The 15,410-nt window shown below is 41.7% G+C and overlaps 1 protein-coding gene across 1 annotated transcript in view; it reads left to right on the top strand.

Annotated features, from left to right (window-relative positions):
* Positions 1 to 15,410, top strand: part of LOC122835245 (protein kinase C-binding protein NELL2-like) — a 94,898-nt gene that overhangs the window by 63,981 nt on the left and 15,507 nt on the right. The window contains exon 16 of the mRNA XM_044124121.1: positions 13,939 to 14,079. Within this exon, the coding sequence (XP_043980056.1) occupies positions 13,939 to 14,079 (141 nt within the window). The remainder of the gene's footprint in view (positions 1 to 13,938; positions 14,080 to 15,410) is intronic.

Consider the following 15,410-nt stretch of genomic DNA (forward strand, 5'->3'; position numbering starts at 1 on the left):
ATTGTGAAGTGAAAGGAAAACGGTTTTACAAATAACCTGACACGTGTGACATACATTTGCATTCAGCCCTCTATTTTTACACCCCTAAATGAAAACAATCTATTGTTTTTAGAAGTAACGTAATTACCAAATCGTCCAACTTTATGTAATTTATCTTTAGGATACATTCCTAAAAATAAGGGAGTTTGATTAGTCTGCTTTAATCAAACTCTAGTTTCTTTGGACTCAGTCCAGAAACAGCCAAACACACCTCTCCAAACAGCCTCGTTGTTTGGAGAGGTGTGAACGTGTAATCGAACTCTGATGTGGACCAAAAAAACAAACTACAGCTGTTCATTTCATTTGAACAGTTGAACTCTGGTGCAGTTCAAAGACATGTCTGATTTCCACGTGGACTAGAGACCCATTTAAAGTTTGAAAAACAAAATATATGCATATATTTGAAAACTATGAAACCTTTTGTCCACCTTACAGTCATGTGCTCCTTTGTGCTAACTTGTTAATTGAACCAAATTCAAGTACACGGATGTTTAACTTAAACCTGGTTCATGAATACATTTCCAACTCTTCGTTCATTGTATCTGTCCTCCGGTAAACATGGTGGTGTAATGAGCTTTTGCTAACATGCTGCATCAACACGCAAACGCTTTTTGTAAAATCCGTTTCAATCTTTAATGGAGTATCTTTCGGGAGGCAAGTGGCCAACCTAATGAAAAGTCATGGCTCTTCAATCAGGGTCCTTCTGCATCCAAATGCAGCAGACTGAGCTTTTCCCATCGGTCCAGCTATTGATTGAGTGCCCTTTTTTTATGAGGCATCCTTTTTTACTGCCCATCTTAAAGTAAATTAATTTCCTCATAGTGCTGATCCGAGATGATGAGCCAGGGAAGAAAAAGGATGTGTGTATGTGCGTCTTAGAGATTTCACCCAGCCTAATGACTATCATCCTTCCCATGTTGGGTTGAGGAAAGTTCTCCTAAACGTGTCCCTTATGAATAACATACTACTTCTGATAATTGCATATCTTTTGCCCTCTGTATGGGTTTACATCTCAGCCTTTTTCTATTTAGGTCTGTTTCGGCTGCACTGCTGCTTTGACAAAATGCCGCAGGGCAGAGAACCTATTAACAGATGTTACATTTCACTGGAAACAGAATTGTAGCTGTTCACCATCAAACCAGCTCAGTTACTTTTTGGTTTTTGGCTGTAACTGTATTTCTACATAAAGCATTAACTAGTAAGTTCAGTGGAAAACCACCAGACTCAACAATCAGGACATGAATGCTGCTGGTTCTGTGTGATTTTAAAGGCTCTGTGTTCAAAGATAAGAACAGCGGTGAGCTCAATTATTGAGTTATTTCTGTGAGTACTGAGTTGTCACCAGTTGGCCTTTGATTAAGGATGCTAGCTAAAGTGAATACCTTTTAGAAAATCACAGCAGCATGGGTATTTACAATATTTCTTTTCAATGATTGGCATGTTTTGATTACAAGTTTATCAATAACTGATAAATCAAGTTTATTTGTGTAGCACATTTCAGCAACAAGGCAGTTCAAAGGGCTTTTTACGTCATTAAAAACAGAAAAATCACGAAAGACAACATATAAGAAAAAAGCTGTGATTACGTAGGCATACCAGAAGATGCCTACGTGAAGTGAAAGACCCCAAGAGTCCGAAATACAAAAAAAAGCAATAGCTGGAGAGGTTACAATCTGCCAGAGAACACAACAACTGGCCCAAATAATAATGGCACAGCATTTTGTGAACTGATGAAAGCAAAATTGCTCAGTTGTATCTGATGGTCCGACGAGACATCCTGAAATACACCAGTCAGCCAGCAGCAACTTGGTTCAAGAGCAATATGCTGAACGATGTGGAGCGGCCAGACCAATACCTGGACCTTAAAAAATATTGAAAAGTTCTTAAAGTCATGCAAAGGATTTGTGGAATGTAGTTCAATGGCTAAAATCGAATGAATTTCTGGGAGCAATTAGAAATCCATTTTAGAAACTTAAAACTTTAATGCCTGACCATAGATTTGCAACCCTTGATGTGAGTTTTGTATTTTCAATTTTTGGATTATTTTGCTGTTGTTTTAAAGTGTTTTAAGGCAGCAATTCTCCAAACTTTTATGTCTAAGAAGGAGTTCCTCGCTCTTCTACAAGGAATGCATGTTGCCCGTCTGCTTTTCTACAAATAGCACTTGTGTATCATTGACGACTGATGAAGTGGGTTTGATTGAAACACTCTACAAAGAAAAATCGACCCAAGTCTACAATTAGCAGGAGCAAGCTCCCAAGTAAAACTACTGATATGTCAAATCACCTTGTTCCCACACTTGCTTCTTAAAGTGCTCTTTTGCTAGTAGATGACTAGCTCTGCCTCTTTTTTAAATTCTACATCTTTTGGTAATAGTCCCAAGCAGATATCTGGTAGTGAAGGTATTATTCTCTTGAAATTTCACCTGTACGATCGTTGCACACAACATACACAGAACTCTCCCATGCATTCTCATGCCTGAAGCGACATGAAGTTTGCCGCCACAGATGCTGGCGAGTGCATCTCTCCTGCTTCTCCGACAGTCACTCTCAAGCACTGTGACAACCACGATCCTGATGTTCCTTCGTTGAGCTTTTAAGCCCCAAGACCATCATCGGGTCCCCAATGCTACTTGGCTAAGGCCTCTGGCACTGTTAGGGGACTCCATCAGTCACTCGTTCTGGAAGAAAGGCTTCTCCTTACTCCTTCCTCTGCATGACAGGAGCTCCCAGCGCGGGCTGTTTCTGCTGCTAGGATGCAGGGCGGCTCCAGTTCTACAGTAGCAGGAGGAGAGAGCAGCAGTTTGGGGAGAAAAGATGGAGATGTAAGGGAAAGACTGACAGATGCAAAATTCAAGGAAGGGTTAGGACAGAGAGGGAGCGATGCGGTAACGGGTAGAAGGAGGTGAAGCGGAATGGATGATACGGAGATTTTCGGGCGGAGGGGAAAAGCTGACAGATGCAGATCTGGAATGGGACATGCGGAGGGAGGGATGGACGGGGTTATTGAGTTTTTTCCCTGAATTTGGACGTGGAATGCGGTTGCTGGAGGAGAAGGAGGAGGAGGAGGAGGAGGAGAAAGAGGAGTAGCGGAGCTCGCAGGATGAACATGGAAAAGCTTTCGCTCGGTTTTCAGGCTCCCCACCCGCAGGACCCTGTGAGCTTTTAGAGGCCTCCCCAGGGACTCCGCCGCTCCTGCTGCCGCGGCATTAGAGTGACGGCCTGTCACAAGCTGCCGAACGATGACGCTGACGCACCCTGTGCGCGCGAGTGTCTGCGGTGCTCATCAACCTGCCACCTGATTTCAGATCGTCACACGTCCATGTGTAATTGGGCGCACGCTCTTAGCGTAATTGAGCATGTTTATGTCTCTGCAGCTGAGAGGGACGGCGCTGTTCAGCTCGGGTCTCCTTGTGTAATCCGGTGACAGCGTGTGTGTGTGGGTGCACTTCCCAACCTTGTCATTGCCATTCAGCGGAAATACGGGAAGGGAGGACAGGGGACACGCAGTGCTGACAGACAGGCAGCAGCTAGTGGAGAACTCTGACTCGCCATGAATTATGCAGGAGACAGCTGCGGCTGGGCACATCCACTTCAGTCATAGATAAAAATGGACGAAGGGCCAGCCATGTAATGTTTGCCCCACACATGTCGCGTAGCCGCCACGGTAGCCCCAGGCTAGCTCTTTGTCCCACATTTCCTCACAGTGCCATGGATAAATGTGGAAGTATTAGGCTCATTTTGCTGTGAAGGGGTTTTAATTTTAGAAGAAAGATGAGACTGCATCCACCAGCAGATTTCACAGTTGGACCCTGTGAGGCCTGCGTTGTTTGGCTGATGCTTTTCTCCCGCAGTCGTTTGGTACAAGATGGCTACCTTTGTTTAATTGTTTGTTTTATTCCTACTTGGGGTTTTTCCTCACTGAACTGGAATGTACGTAATAACGTCTGTAGGTTTGTTTTTAAATTATACATCCAGGTTTGCCGCTTCCGTACTCCTTGATGTTGTGTTTCTTTCCATTTGCTCTCAGCAATTTTGTCTCCCATAACATCAGCTGAACACCAAGCAAGTCAGAGAGAAGCAATTCAGCCTCGACTGCTTCTGGAGCCATTTTGGATTAGTTGGATATGAAATTCCACTGACCTTCCTCTGAACAGCTTTTCAGTTTAATTGTGTGTGATGAAGAAGAGGAGCTACACTTCTTCATATCATGAAAATCTGAATAAACACCAACTCCATGCTGAAGTAAAAGTTTGGTCTCAGCTCACCAGAGAACCATTTAAGTTTAAATGATTTCTCGAGGCGCTATAAATTCAGTTAACATTTAAAATATCTCATAAAAAAGATGCTTTTTATGGAACGATGGAGTAGTAGGGCCACATTAAGACAATTAAAAGATAAAATTACAATAATATAACCAAAATAAGTACTTTTATTTATTAATTTGTTTTTCTTAGTTTGGCCCTAATACTCCGTCGTATAAATCAGTGCAAGGGACTGAACTTTTTCATCTTGTATGCTAAACATTAAAACACCTTCATGTTAGAAAATTGGACTCTAACATCTGTGAATACCTGCTGCTTCCTCAAGTCTCAGTGTGTTTACTGACTGAGTTGCTGGACTTGTTTTGTTAGATAAATACGGCTCGAGCTGTTGTGTTTTTTTTTGTTTTTTTGTTTTCTTATTTTCAGCTCATTATCCTCTCCTTTCAGCTCCCACTACGCTTATTAGGACGTCTGGGCAACAGTTGGAACTCTTCGTCACCGCGCTGTCAGCTCTGTAACTAATGGCCGTCTCAGCTGTCCTTCGTTGGCTTCTTGCTAGTTTCTCGGAGGACAGCGTGGACTGCTGAGGAGAGAGGTTTTTACTTGATTAGATGCTGAGATCGCACACCTCTTCCTTTTCATCTTTCATTTCCTCCGCAGTTCTTGTGGGCACTTTTAATCAGTGGCATTGAATCACGTTGAGTCCCAGTTTAGCATCAACTCTGTTCTTTAAGGACAAGGAGGAAGAGGAAGGAGATTTTTATGTCCAGCATTAATGATCCAATTTAGATTTGTGCCTCCTACCTGCTGCTGTTCAAGAGCATCATCAAGGAGCTGTACGGTTTTTACGCCCGCGCGATAAATTGGTGTTTTATTGGAAGCGAAAACGCAGCTTCCCCAACTCCTGACGTTTTACGGCTGCTCATCTTCTTGCAAAGCGATGTCCACATAAAAAGACGTTTTGATTCTTGTGCCAGAGATATTAATCCCAGTGAAAGCTTTTAAGCGTGTTTTTCTTTTTTTTTTTTTTTGTACTTCTGTATGAAGTCCGTGTATCATGTTAGGGACTGACAAGAAAGTAAAAGAGATGGGGAGCAGAGGAAAACGAGTTTGAAGAAGATCTCTGTGACAGATGAAGTGAAGAAAAAAGGAAGGGGGTATTTAATTATTGGGAGATATCTTGTCACACCAGAAGAGAGGAGAGCAAAAGGCTTCAAATAGGAGGTGATTTATGATAACATGTCTAAATGGAAGCAGAAAAGTGGAAATCAAAGTGAGGATTAGGAAGGGGTGGGGGCAAGAGGATGAACAAGGTTTTTATGAGTAAAACCATGAAGTTTGGTGAAGCAAAAGGATCGGCACCGAGGACAAAGAGCAGCAAAACAAGAAGGGTCTTTTTTATTATTATTATTTTTAATAAAACTGTCTGCTTTTTGTTGACAACAATAGGCAGTTGTAACCTAAAGTTGCTCATAACACAACATTTTCAAGTAGTAGAGGAAGTGCCTTTCAGTTTCAGAGAGGATGCCTTAAAACGTTTGTTTTGTTAGAAAACTGTTTCGTTAATTACTCTCTGTTCCAAAAAATAAAAAAGAAAGGGACAAAAAGAAAGGCAATGGAAGTGCTGTTTGCTACTTTTGATTTATTGATATGCCCTACTTTCCAGAATCTTAGGATATCTGTCTCTATTAATATAAGCCCTTATACATCAGGAATAGTGTCAGAATTTTGGACCAAAATTATAAAAAGCCAACAATAAAAACCCAGCCGCATCACTTTAAGGAGGAGGAAAGCATTGTTGTGTGAAACAAAGCATTCAACAGCTAACGGGTATCAAAGCTGCTCGTGTTGCATAATTTCAAAGAGCAAAGGCCACAGCGTGTCTGCTAATAATAACTCGCGAAAGCACAACATCATAGTTTCGTCGCAGCCTAAATCTCCCCTGGGCTCATCCCACCCAGCACTCGTGCTCAGGTAGTGAATAATTAAAAGCGAATTCATTTTTTCCGCTCCTTGACAGCTCCCACGACGCGTTGCTGCAGCTGTCCCTCCTCTGCGCCGCGGTTTACCCACAAGGCCTGCAGGCCTGCGACTGTTTAAGCTCAAGCGGCTTGTTTAAGCACGATGATTACATATTCATTATTTATTTAGAGACGGCTTTACAAAGCACTCGCTCCATCAGCTATAATTAGTGTGTCTTAATTAGGCCCCGCTAATGGCCGGAGCTGTCGTTTAGCTGGGAGCAACCTGCTGCCTTTGCCTAAATGACACGTCTCCCAGGGACAGGTTGATGCTGTAGCTGCTCGTATGCAGTAAACAACACTGGGCACAGGGAGAGCCACACCACTCTGAAGACTGACAGAATGAAAGAGTGTGCTTTTATTAGTACAGAAGTGAAACGTGCTGAGTAAACAAGCATTCTGTTCGCTTTTATTTCTGTTCTGCTCCCATCAGTCTTCAGGGAAGTGTCAGTTTTTAACTTTGGCTAACCAGCTTTTGAGCTGTTGCTTTTGTTTGGATCTTTTTATTTATGTGAGATGGGAAAATGCGCAGTAATTAAGAGCAGTCAGTATCTTACTGACTTCTTTTAACTTTTGCTACATGCATGGTTACTATAAGGGAATGCTGTGCAGTAAACAACACAGTGAAAGCGATTGTTTACTGTCGCTACACGCTCATCTAGGAGGAGTCCATCCATCCATCCATCCATCCATCCATCTTTCCTTCCTTCCTTTCTTTATTCGTTATCTGAATTTATAATATCTCAACATTACTGGGTTGTAATATTTGAATTTCTCTGATTTTGTCGTTTTGATTTCTGACCTTTAAAGATTTTCCACCTCAGTAACAATCTATTTTATTTATTAGGCACACATAAGTTTAAGCTCGCTAACAACTCTTTGTGTTTGTTGTGTGAAATGCTTTTTTTTTTGTTGACAAAAACAAGTTTTGTCTGAAGCACCATGTTCGTTTAATATGTGGCTTGGACTATAAGAAGAGTCAAAGCTCTGAAAAAATGGTAAATTAAGGAGACTTACCGTGATTCTCAAACAAGGCAGGGAAGTTGAAAACTTTGCAGGTGGAAGGGGGGGGTGGGCGGAGCTTTCCAGTGTAATTGTTTTACACTCAGTTTGGAGAATTTTCATTAGCACTGAATTATTATTAACTCCAAAAGAATGTATTTCTTTAATACTTTACAAGTTACACCAAAAAGAATAAATAAATAATTAAAAAAAACAATTTAAACTAATATTTTCACCAACTTGTGCTTAAGTATTCAAATAGTGTTACAAAGGTGATGTTCATCCATCTACAGGAAATCTGCAAATCTATGAAACTCAACACTGTTTAAATTGTGTCTGGATCACATGTGCAACCATTGTTGGTTCTGTTCGCTCTCTTCCCAGTCGGTTTCAGAGACCCATCCTCCCACTCATAAAACCTGGGAGCTGCTGGAGCAATTTGTTAGCATCTTTAAGTTCGAGAAACAAATGCACAGACCTTTGAAAACACACCTGTGCTTTTATTTTTTACTAATAATTGCCAGTCACGCGCACTGAGTTTTACTGTAAAGATGGAGGGATTACATAAGGGAGTGTTATCAGAGTGTTCCTGCAGAAATTGTTCACAAGTCTTGTTTCCAGTTTCCCTTGATTACTCACCCACTCAAGGGCTTGCAGATACGGATTTGCATTTCAGTGTCTTTTTCATCTCCAGGAACTCTGCGTGAAGCTGGGCTTGACTTGGATTTCCCCATGAATCGCTGCTGTTTAGGCTTTATTTCCTCTTTTAAAAATCAAGTGCGCATCGACAAGGGAATGTCTGTTCTTCGCCCTTTACCATGAACTTGAAGGCTCAGGAGTCTTTTCTTCATCTGACATGAAAGGTTGGCTGATCAGGAAAATCTGTTAGCAGCTACAGGTTAAAGAAGGAGTTACTTTCTCTAAAAGGAAAATCTACCCATGCCATTCAGGAATGCAAGGTCATTTCAGTGATTGATTGAAATGTTAATGTGTATCAGTTATGCTAAAAAAAAGCTGGCTATTGCCAATCATTAATGGGAAGTGGAGTAGAAGGAAAAGAATGTTGGGAAAACTACGTACATTGAGAGGATTTCTCAAGCAAAAGCGAAGTTCGCCACTTAAGAAAGACACACATAGGAAATGGGCTGCAGCCGTCACCATCCTTGTTAAGCTACTTTGATTAAAAGATGACAACAGAAACTTAAAGAGCGAGAAAGAGTGTTTCAAAGTCCTCTTTTAGCATTTTATTTTGAAATCGTTTTATTCACCAACCATGCCTGTGAACTGTTACCTTCTGTCTGAGGGTATAAAATGGGTCATGTACTGGAGCGTACCTGTCCCAGAAGATGTTCCTCACTCGTCTCAAACAACGACTTGCACAGATAGTTCTGATCTCTGGGAGGTGCCAGCTGTTTTTACCACCTGCTATCTGAACACACTTTAGTGAGAATACACTCCCAACAGCACAGTTGTGGAAGTTGATGATATGCTGCTGAAGAGTTTTAGCCAATTTCATTTTCCTCGAGAAGAAAAGACGACGTTGGCTGAAACGATGTTAGTACCTCAGGTCAGGTCCTACGTCATGGTAACGCCAAAGAGCTTGAACTTTGTGTCCCTCTCAACAGCTTTTATTTTCCCCGACATCAATTGGGAGATTGAATGTTCGTACTTTGTTTGAGAAAGTCCACAATTGTTTTGTTGGTTTTTCTAGATGTTGAGAACCAAGGGGTGGTTGTAACACCTTGATGTACTTCAGTGCTGCATGCTGTCTCGTTGTTGCCATTGATGAGACCCAACATTGTGACGTCATCAGCTTATTTAGAAATGAAGGCATACAAACATAAGTGAGGACAGCACAGAGCAATGGGCTAAGGACACAGCCCTGAGGGACTCCTGTGCTGATGGAAAGAGTGGAGGAAGTGTTCCCACTCTCTCTCACACTGTGTGCGATTTGGTACAAAGTCCAAAATCCAGCTACATAACGTGTTGTTAAATCTAACATTACAGTTCCTTTGGCCATATTGTATTGAAAGTTGAGCTAGATTCGACTAAACGGCAGCTTTGATCTGTTCTCCCTAAATGAAAATTGATCGAATGTTGGTGTTTTATCTTTCTTTAAGTCTCTCCAGGCATTTACCTGGTATGGAGTTTAGTGCCACAGATCTCTAATCGTTTAGATATGTGATATTAAAGTCTTTAGGGATGGGACTATTATAGTTCCTTAAAAGCAGAGAACCAGGAAGTGGACAGCAATATATTGTAGACTGAAGTGAAAACATCCGCAACCCGTCCAGCAATTCATCAAAATTAACAGAAGCAAATGCTTGAACTATATCAATCCCGGTACATAATGAGGCATGTAAGATGGATATTGAAATTGGGTGAGAATTAGGTCTCTGTAATGCAGCCGTAACAATTTTGGCACAAAGTTCTGCTTGTAGAAGAAACCTTAAGAAGGCGAACAATGAAACAGGGGGAACACAAAGAAAAGGAAAAAAAAATGAGCTTGCCATCAGCGACAGACAAAAATAGGACAAAGTGAAGAGGTTATTGTGAGCATGGACAATGAAAAAAAAGCCGAACAGAGGTGAGGCTCAATCTACGTCTTTATTCTGCCCTTTTTCTGCTCACAGAGACAGCAGACTGCCAGGGTTTGCCGGAGGTTATAATGAGAGCACCTCTGTTTCTGCCTCGGCTTTGAGCTGTAGACTGAGAAAAAGAAACACCTGGGAAGGTGAAGGCGGCGGATGAACAAAACTGGAGGAGGGCGGTTTCATGGCAAGCAGACGTAAGATGCTCTCAGAGGAAAATCCGGATGCTTTTTTTTTTTTTTTTCTTCCTCCACTTTGTCCTCCGAGAGATGCTTTAATAGAGCTCTTGTTTCTGGACTGCCACTCAGGATAACGAGAAATATAATTGCAGTCTATCTCGTACTCACTTGTTCTCTCTTTCTTTACCTTCTCTTCCTCCTCCTCCTTTCTTTCTCCCTTCTGTCTTCCTTGACCTCCTCGCCTCCTCGCGCTGCTCTGTCCGCACGTACACAGGGTGCGTCAGTCATTTTCATGTCTTTCCCATCACCAGGGTAACGGCGGCGACTTAGCTTCTGACCTTTCCGATGGAAGAGAAACAGGCCAATCTCATTTTTGTTTGTGTAGTCGTTTCACTTTCCCAGGGAGGAGAGCGGCACCATTTAACAAGTGAAACTACCGAGCCGTCCCCATGTATGATTGAACAAAAGGCAAAAGGCTCTTGATTTTATGGTGACGCCGTCTCTCGGCAGCGGCCTTGTCTGACTGTCATTGTTGATGATTTAATTGCTACGATCTTCCCTTCTCATTTAGAAAGAAAAAAGATGAAATTTTTTTTTTTTTTAAACAGAGAAGGCGCTCTATCCCAGCTGTGCCTCCATGTAACCGTGTCAAAAGTGCGACTGAGTTTCTCCATGCTGAAAGCGCGGCGGCACTTGAAAAGTTGATTTGACAACGGCGCGGCGGCATAATTGCAGCTGACAGGTTTGCGAAGATAAAAGGGGAAAGCGACAAATCTTTTGTAGAGAGAGTAAGCCTCTGTTGTTATCGCCAGACAGCGGAGCGTTTTAAATACCTGAATGAAGCCGGCTGAAAATAACCCGTTTTGCATATTTTTAGACATTCGCTTCATCATCGCCGCCTGGTATAAATAGCATCTGACGGGCACAGTTGTACTTTAAACTGCTTCGTGCAGCAGGAAATGCGGAGGCTGAATTTCAGCCTGAAATTTTCCACATACTGGCGATGCACCTCATGCATTTTTTTCCCCTCCCTTTTTCTTTAAAAAAAGGTTTTCTTTCTTTTTTTTTTTTTTTATCATCCCGCCTCTGAACCATTTACAAAGATTCAGAGGCGGAAAAAGTATCTGATAATTCTCTTCAGAGCCGGGGAGAATGCAGTACAATTTTTAATGATTGGGGTGAAATACTGTTTGCTGTGGACTTTTTGATATGAAGCTGTGCGCCTGAATGCTGCTCTAAGAAGAGAAAATGAGCCACTCTGCTGTCTTCGTGGTAATGAAATACAAAAGTCATCTAGCTGAGATGGCGCTTTAAACCTGCCGATGACTTGGACTGTCCAAGTCATTTTTTTAAATAAATACAGAGAGTGGAGAGACCATGTTGTATTTTATTGGCTTTTTCTGTCATGGACAGAAATTCCTCACAAATAAACCTCTGAAAGACAAAAAAAAACAACCTTTCGTCTTTTACAAATTGGAGACGTTAGGTTTGTTTTAATTTATAACTTTTCCCCAAGTAAATACTTTGCAATCGAAGCCGGAAGTCTTAGAATGTGACTTCACCAATCTGAAGTTTAAGATGAGATCGTTTGAGGACATTAGCTTCAATACCTTGCCACAGAATCTCAATAAGATTTAGCTACAGACTTTGACTAGGCCATTATAGCACAAAGATGTAAACTATTCTGTTGCAAATGTGGCTGGATTGTCAGAATCCTAGATAATGATTTTTCATACTATGAGTTACAATATTAAAGGGCTATTTTCACAATTATCTAAGGAATTGTTCTCTCTCTCTCTCTCTCTCTCTCTCTCTCCGTGACGACGCGATATTCTGACGCCACAAATGCTGTCGTAGTCCAACCATCACACCACAAGGTTCAACAACCCTTATTTCTCCCCCAAACCCTCACAAAACGTCGCACAATTCGACGCCATGCTGCTAGCACTTCACAACAACTCATAGGCGGAAGTGAGAGCACAAATAATGATCCGGCCGGATAGGGGGGCCCAGAAAATCTTTGGGAACCAGTGTACTACTCCATTAACATTAAGGAATTGTTGACTTAAAACAAGCTTTTAATATTGTGTTGAAAAGTTGCTTGTAAGTTTGTTCTGTCTTATTTCAAGTGCACTAAGATATCCGAACTAGAAATTAAACCAAAAATGCTTGGTAAGATTTTATGTTTTTGCAGTTTAGCCTTAAAATTTATACAATTACCAAAAAAAGGAAAGAAAAAAAATCTACTTCTGTGTAGTTTAACCCTCACTACTAAATCCGGTGTTCATCTTAAATAGCTGTCTAATCCTGAAACTAGACAAAGATACTTTTGTGTAATTTTGTGTTTTTCCAGCCTATTGTTTGCAATTGATTACATTTAGAGGTATCAGTGTAAAAGGGGAGCAAGAACAACAACAAAAACAAAAAAAGCAAATCACAATTACGAATATTTATTTGCAAAACGTTTCAACAAAGTACAGCAATGTTTGCGGTTGTGACATGACAGGATGCGAACAGGTCGAAGAGGGGCCTTTTCAGGACACTGTAAAACCTTAATCTGCAGGACATTTTGATCAACAGTTAATCTGCTGCAGAATTTCTATTTAAAAGCCGGGGGCTCATTAGCCAATAGATCTTAATCCTATTACGGCTGGATGGTGGGGGACCAGGAGCCCTTCTGTCAGTCGCTCGAGGGTGTGTGTGTGTGTGTGTGTGTGTGTGTGTGTGTGGGTAGAGTCGGGGGGGGGGGATACTTTTGCAGTACAGATGTGAAGAAGGTCATACGCGGCACACTGCCATTTTCATAATGAGAGCAAAGCATCGTGCATCATGCACAATCATAAAAAAGCCATCACCGACCGAGCAGACACATTTAATCACGGCACATGTCGGGAGCTAACATATTTAGCCCCGCCGCATAATAACAGGCTTTATTCCCTCCTTCACGTGGGTCTGGCCCCGGGTTTAATTAAATGTTAGCCGAAATATCAGAGTAATCTCTCTCTCTCTTTCTGTGTGTCTGTCTGTCTCTGTGCGTGTCGGCGTGTGTGTGCATTATGCTCATTGTTAACAGCTGAATAGTTCTTGGATGATGTTTGCGGGGACGCCTGCTATAATAACGGAGAGGCTTAACGTCGGCCCGTTGTAAGCGGGGAGAAGAGCGAGCGCATGAAAAGGAGATACAAAGAACAAGAGCAGAACGGCGGGGAGACAAACGTGGGGAGGAGAAAACCCGGAGCACTTAATCTCAGCGTTGGTATAAAGACGATCTGAAAGAGGAAGCGGAGACGAGGACTTTTTCTGAGTGCAGTTCTGTGAAAACAAACATAAGCTCCATCCACCGACAGCAGCCACCCAACGGCTGAAAGAAACCGCGCCAGAGCCATTTGTTCAGGGTCTTTTTTTCTTCCACATGACAGAGTTTTTCCCCTCAATGAAATAAATCGAGAGTGCACTGACTTTGGAAATGATCTGTTTACCTGCATGTCAATGCATTTTGCTACATCTTTCTACCCGGGCGTTTTTCTTACAGCTCTGTCTCCTAAGAATGCACTTCTTGTTTTCAGTTAGTTTTCTTTCTTTCTCTCTTTTTTTTTTTTATGCCCTGCTATCTTTTATCGATACAGATGTCATTCTCTGGCTGCGAAATTGTCTTTGATCAATAAAGCCTTTTGGTCTGGCTGCTCTCACATGCAAGACAAGTTGTTTTATTAATTATGAATCAGTCAGAGTCTAGGACGCCCAAGAGGCAAGAACGAAAGCGCAATATCTGACTGAGTGTAAAAAGCTGATTCTGAAGCAAACGTATATCGACTGTATGTGTCTTATTGTCTCCTCCTCAGACATTGACGAGTGTGCGGACGGCTTTGTTGAGTGCGACAGTAAATCCACTTGTGTCAACTTGCCCGGCTGGTACCACTGCGAGTGCCGCGACGGCTACCATGACAACGGCTTGTTTTCCGCCAACGGGGAATCGTGCGTAGGTGAGTTGTTCCTTTTCTTTGTTAAATATTCAAAAGTTTGGTCGGAGCATACTCCAGGTGTCCCTTTTTTTTTGGACACCTGAAATGAAAAACTATTAGGCATGGGCTGGTATCCGATTCTCATGGAGTGATAGATCTGAATATTATGTTCTATCAGTCTGCTGTGGAGGGTCAAAGCTCTTCTGCCACCGTCTGTTTGGTTTATCAGAACCAGAGACTTGAAAACCACCTGATGAAGAAGAAGGTCATTGTGCGAAGAATTTTCCATAAAATCCACAAAATTACAGACAACCACAAACAAGCCTCCTCTTCATCAGACTGCTACATACCGACAGAGCGTCTTAGGTCAGAGGCTTCATCCGAACCACTGTCGCACAGACAGCTACAGGAGTTCGTTCTTGCCCACAGCAGTCTGCAATCTGAATTCCAACCTTTCTATTCACTCTGGGATTAATAAAGTATTGTTGGATTGAATTGACTTGAATAGAAATGCTACTTTTTATGGTGTCTTGGTGTTAACAAGCAACATTTTGTATCAAGACAAAAATGGATGATGTTGTGTAATTCAAAGAATCTCCATGGTTTTTAAGAGAGTAGCCATAACTAACGTTTGAGAGGAAACTAATCTAAACTAAATAACAATTATTTAGCGCCAATAAGCTTGAGGTAATTTGTTTTTTTTTATCAGAGCTGATGAGGACAAAATAAATAAGAACACAGTAAAGTGCAAGGTTTTCTGAAAATAGCGTCCAGTTGCAGTCAGTGCTATGAGACAATAATATTATGAGACAATATTGGTATTGCTGTTGTGTTACAGGTATTTATATAAGAAAAGGATTTCATGAGTAATCCTGAAAAAGCTTACCAAACCACCCTGGTCCTATGCATAAATATAATCGCCCCCAAAATCTTAACAGCTGGTTTTGCCGCCTTTGGCACCATTGAGTTTAGTTCAAACTGAATTTCTTCTACTAATTCTACTTTGTACGTTTCGATGCCACCCAAAACCTGCGTTTGCACGAACCACGTGTTAATATGGCAGAAGTTCACTGGCCGACATGTTAAACAATGATGGTCCATAACCTCTGAGGCCGAATCTCATCTCAGAACCTGAGCTGATCCCTCTAACAGGTGCTGTTAAATGGATCAGCTGCTGATCCATTTGTTGAACTTTTCCTTTATCTGAAAAGGAAAAGTTAAATAAACTAAATAAAAAAAAAGAAATTAGATGGAAAGTTTGTTTTCGGGATCGTATCAGAACTGGAAACCGAAGATGAAGCATGGTGCAGGCAGATGGGACCATAAGATCTGAACAGATGAAGAAGAGGAGG

Source organism: Gambusia affinis, linkage group LG08, assembly GCF_019740435.1.
Source record: "Gambusia affinis linkage group LG08, SWU_Gaff_1.0, whole genome shotgun sequence".
NCBI lineage: Eukaryota > Metazoa > Chordata > Actinopteri > Cyprinodontiformes > Poeciliidae > Gambusia > Gambusia affinis.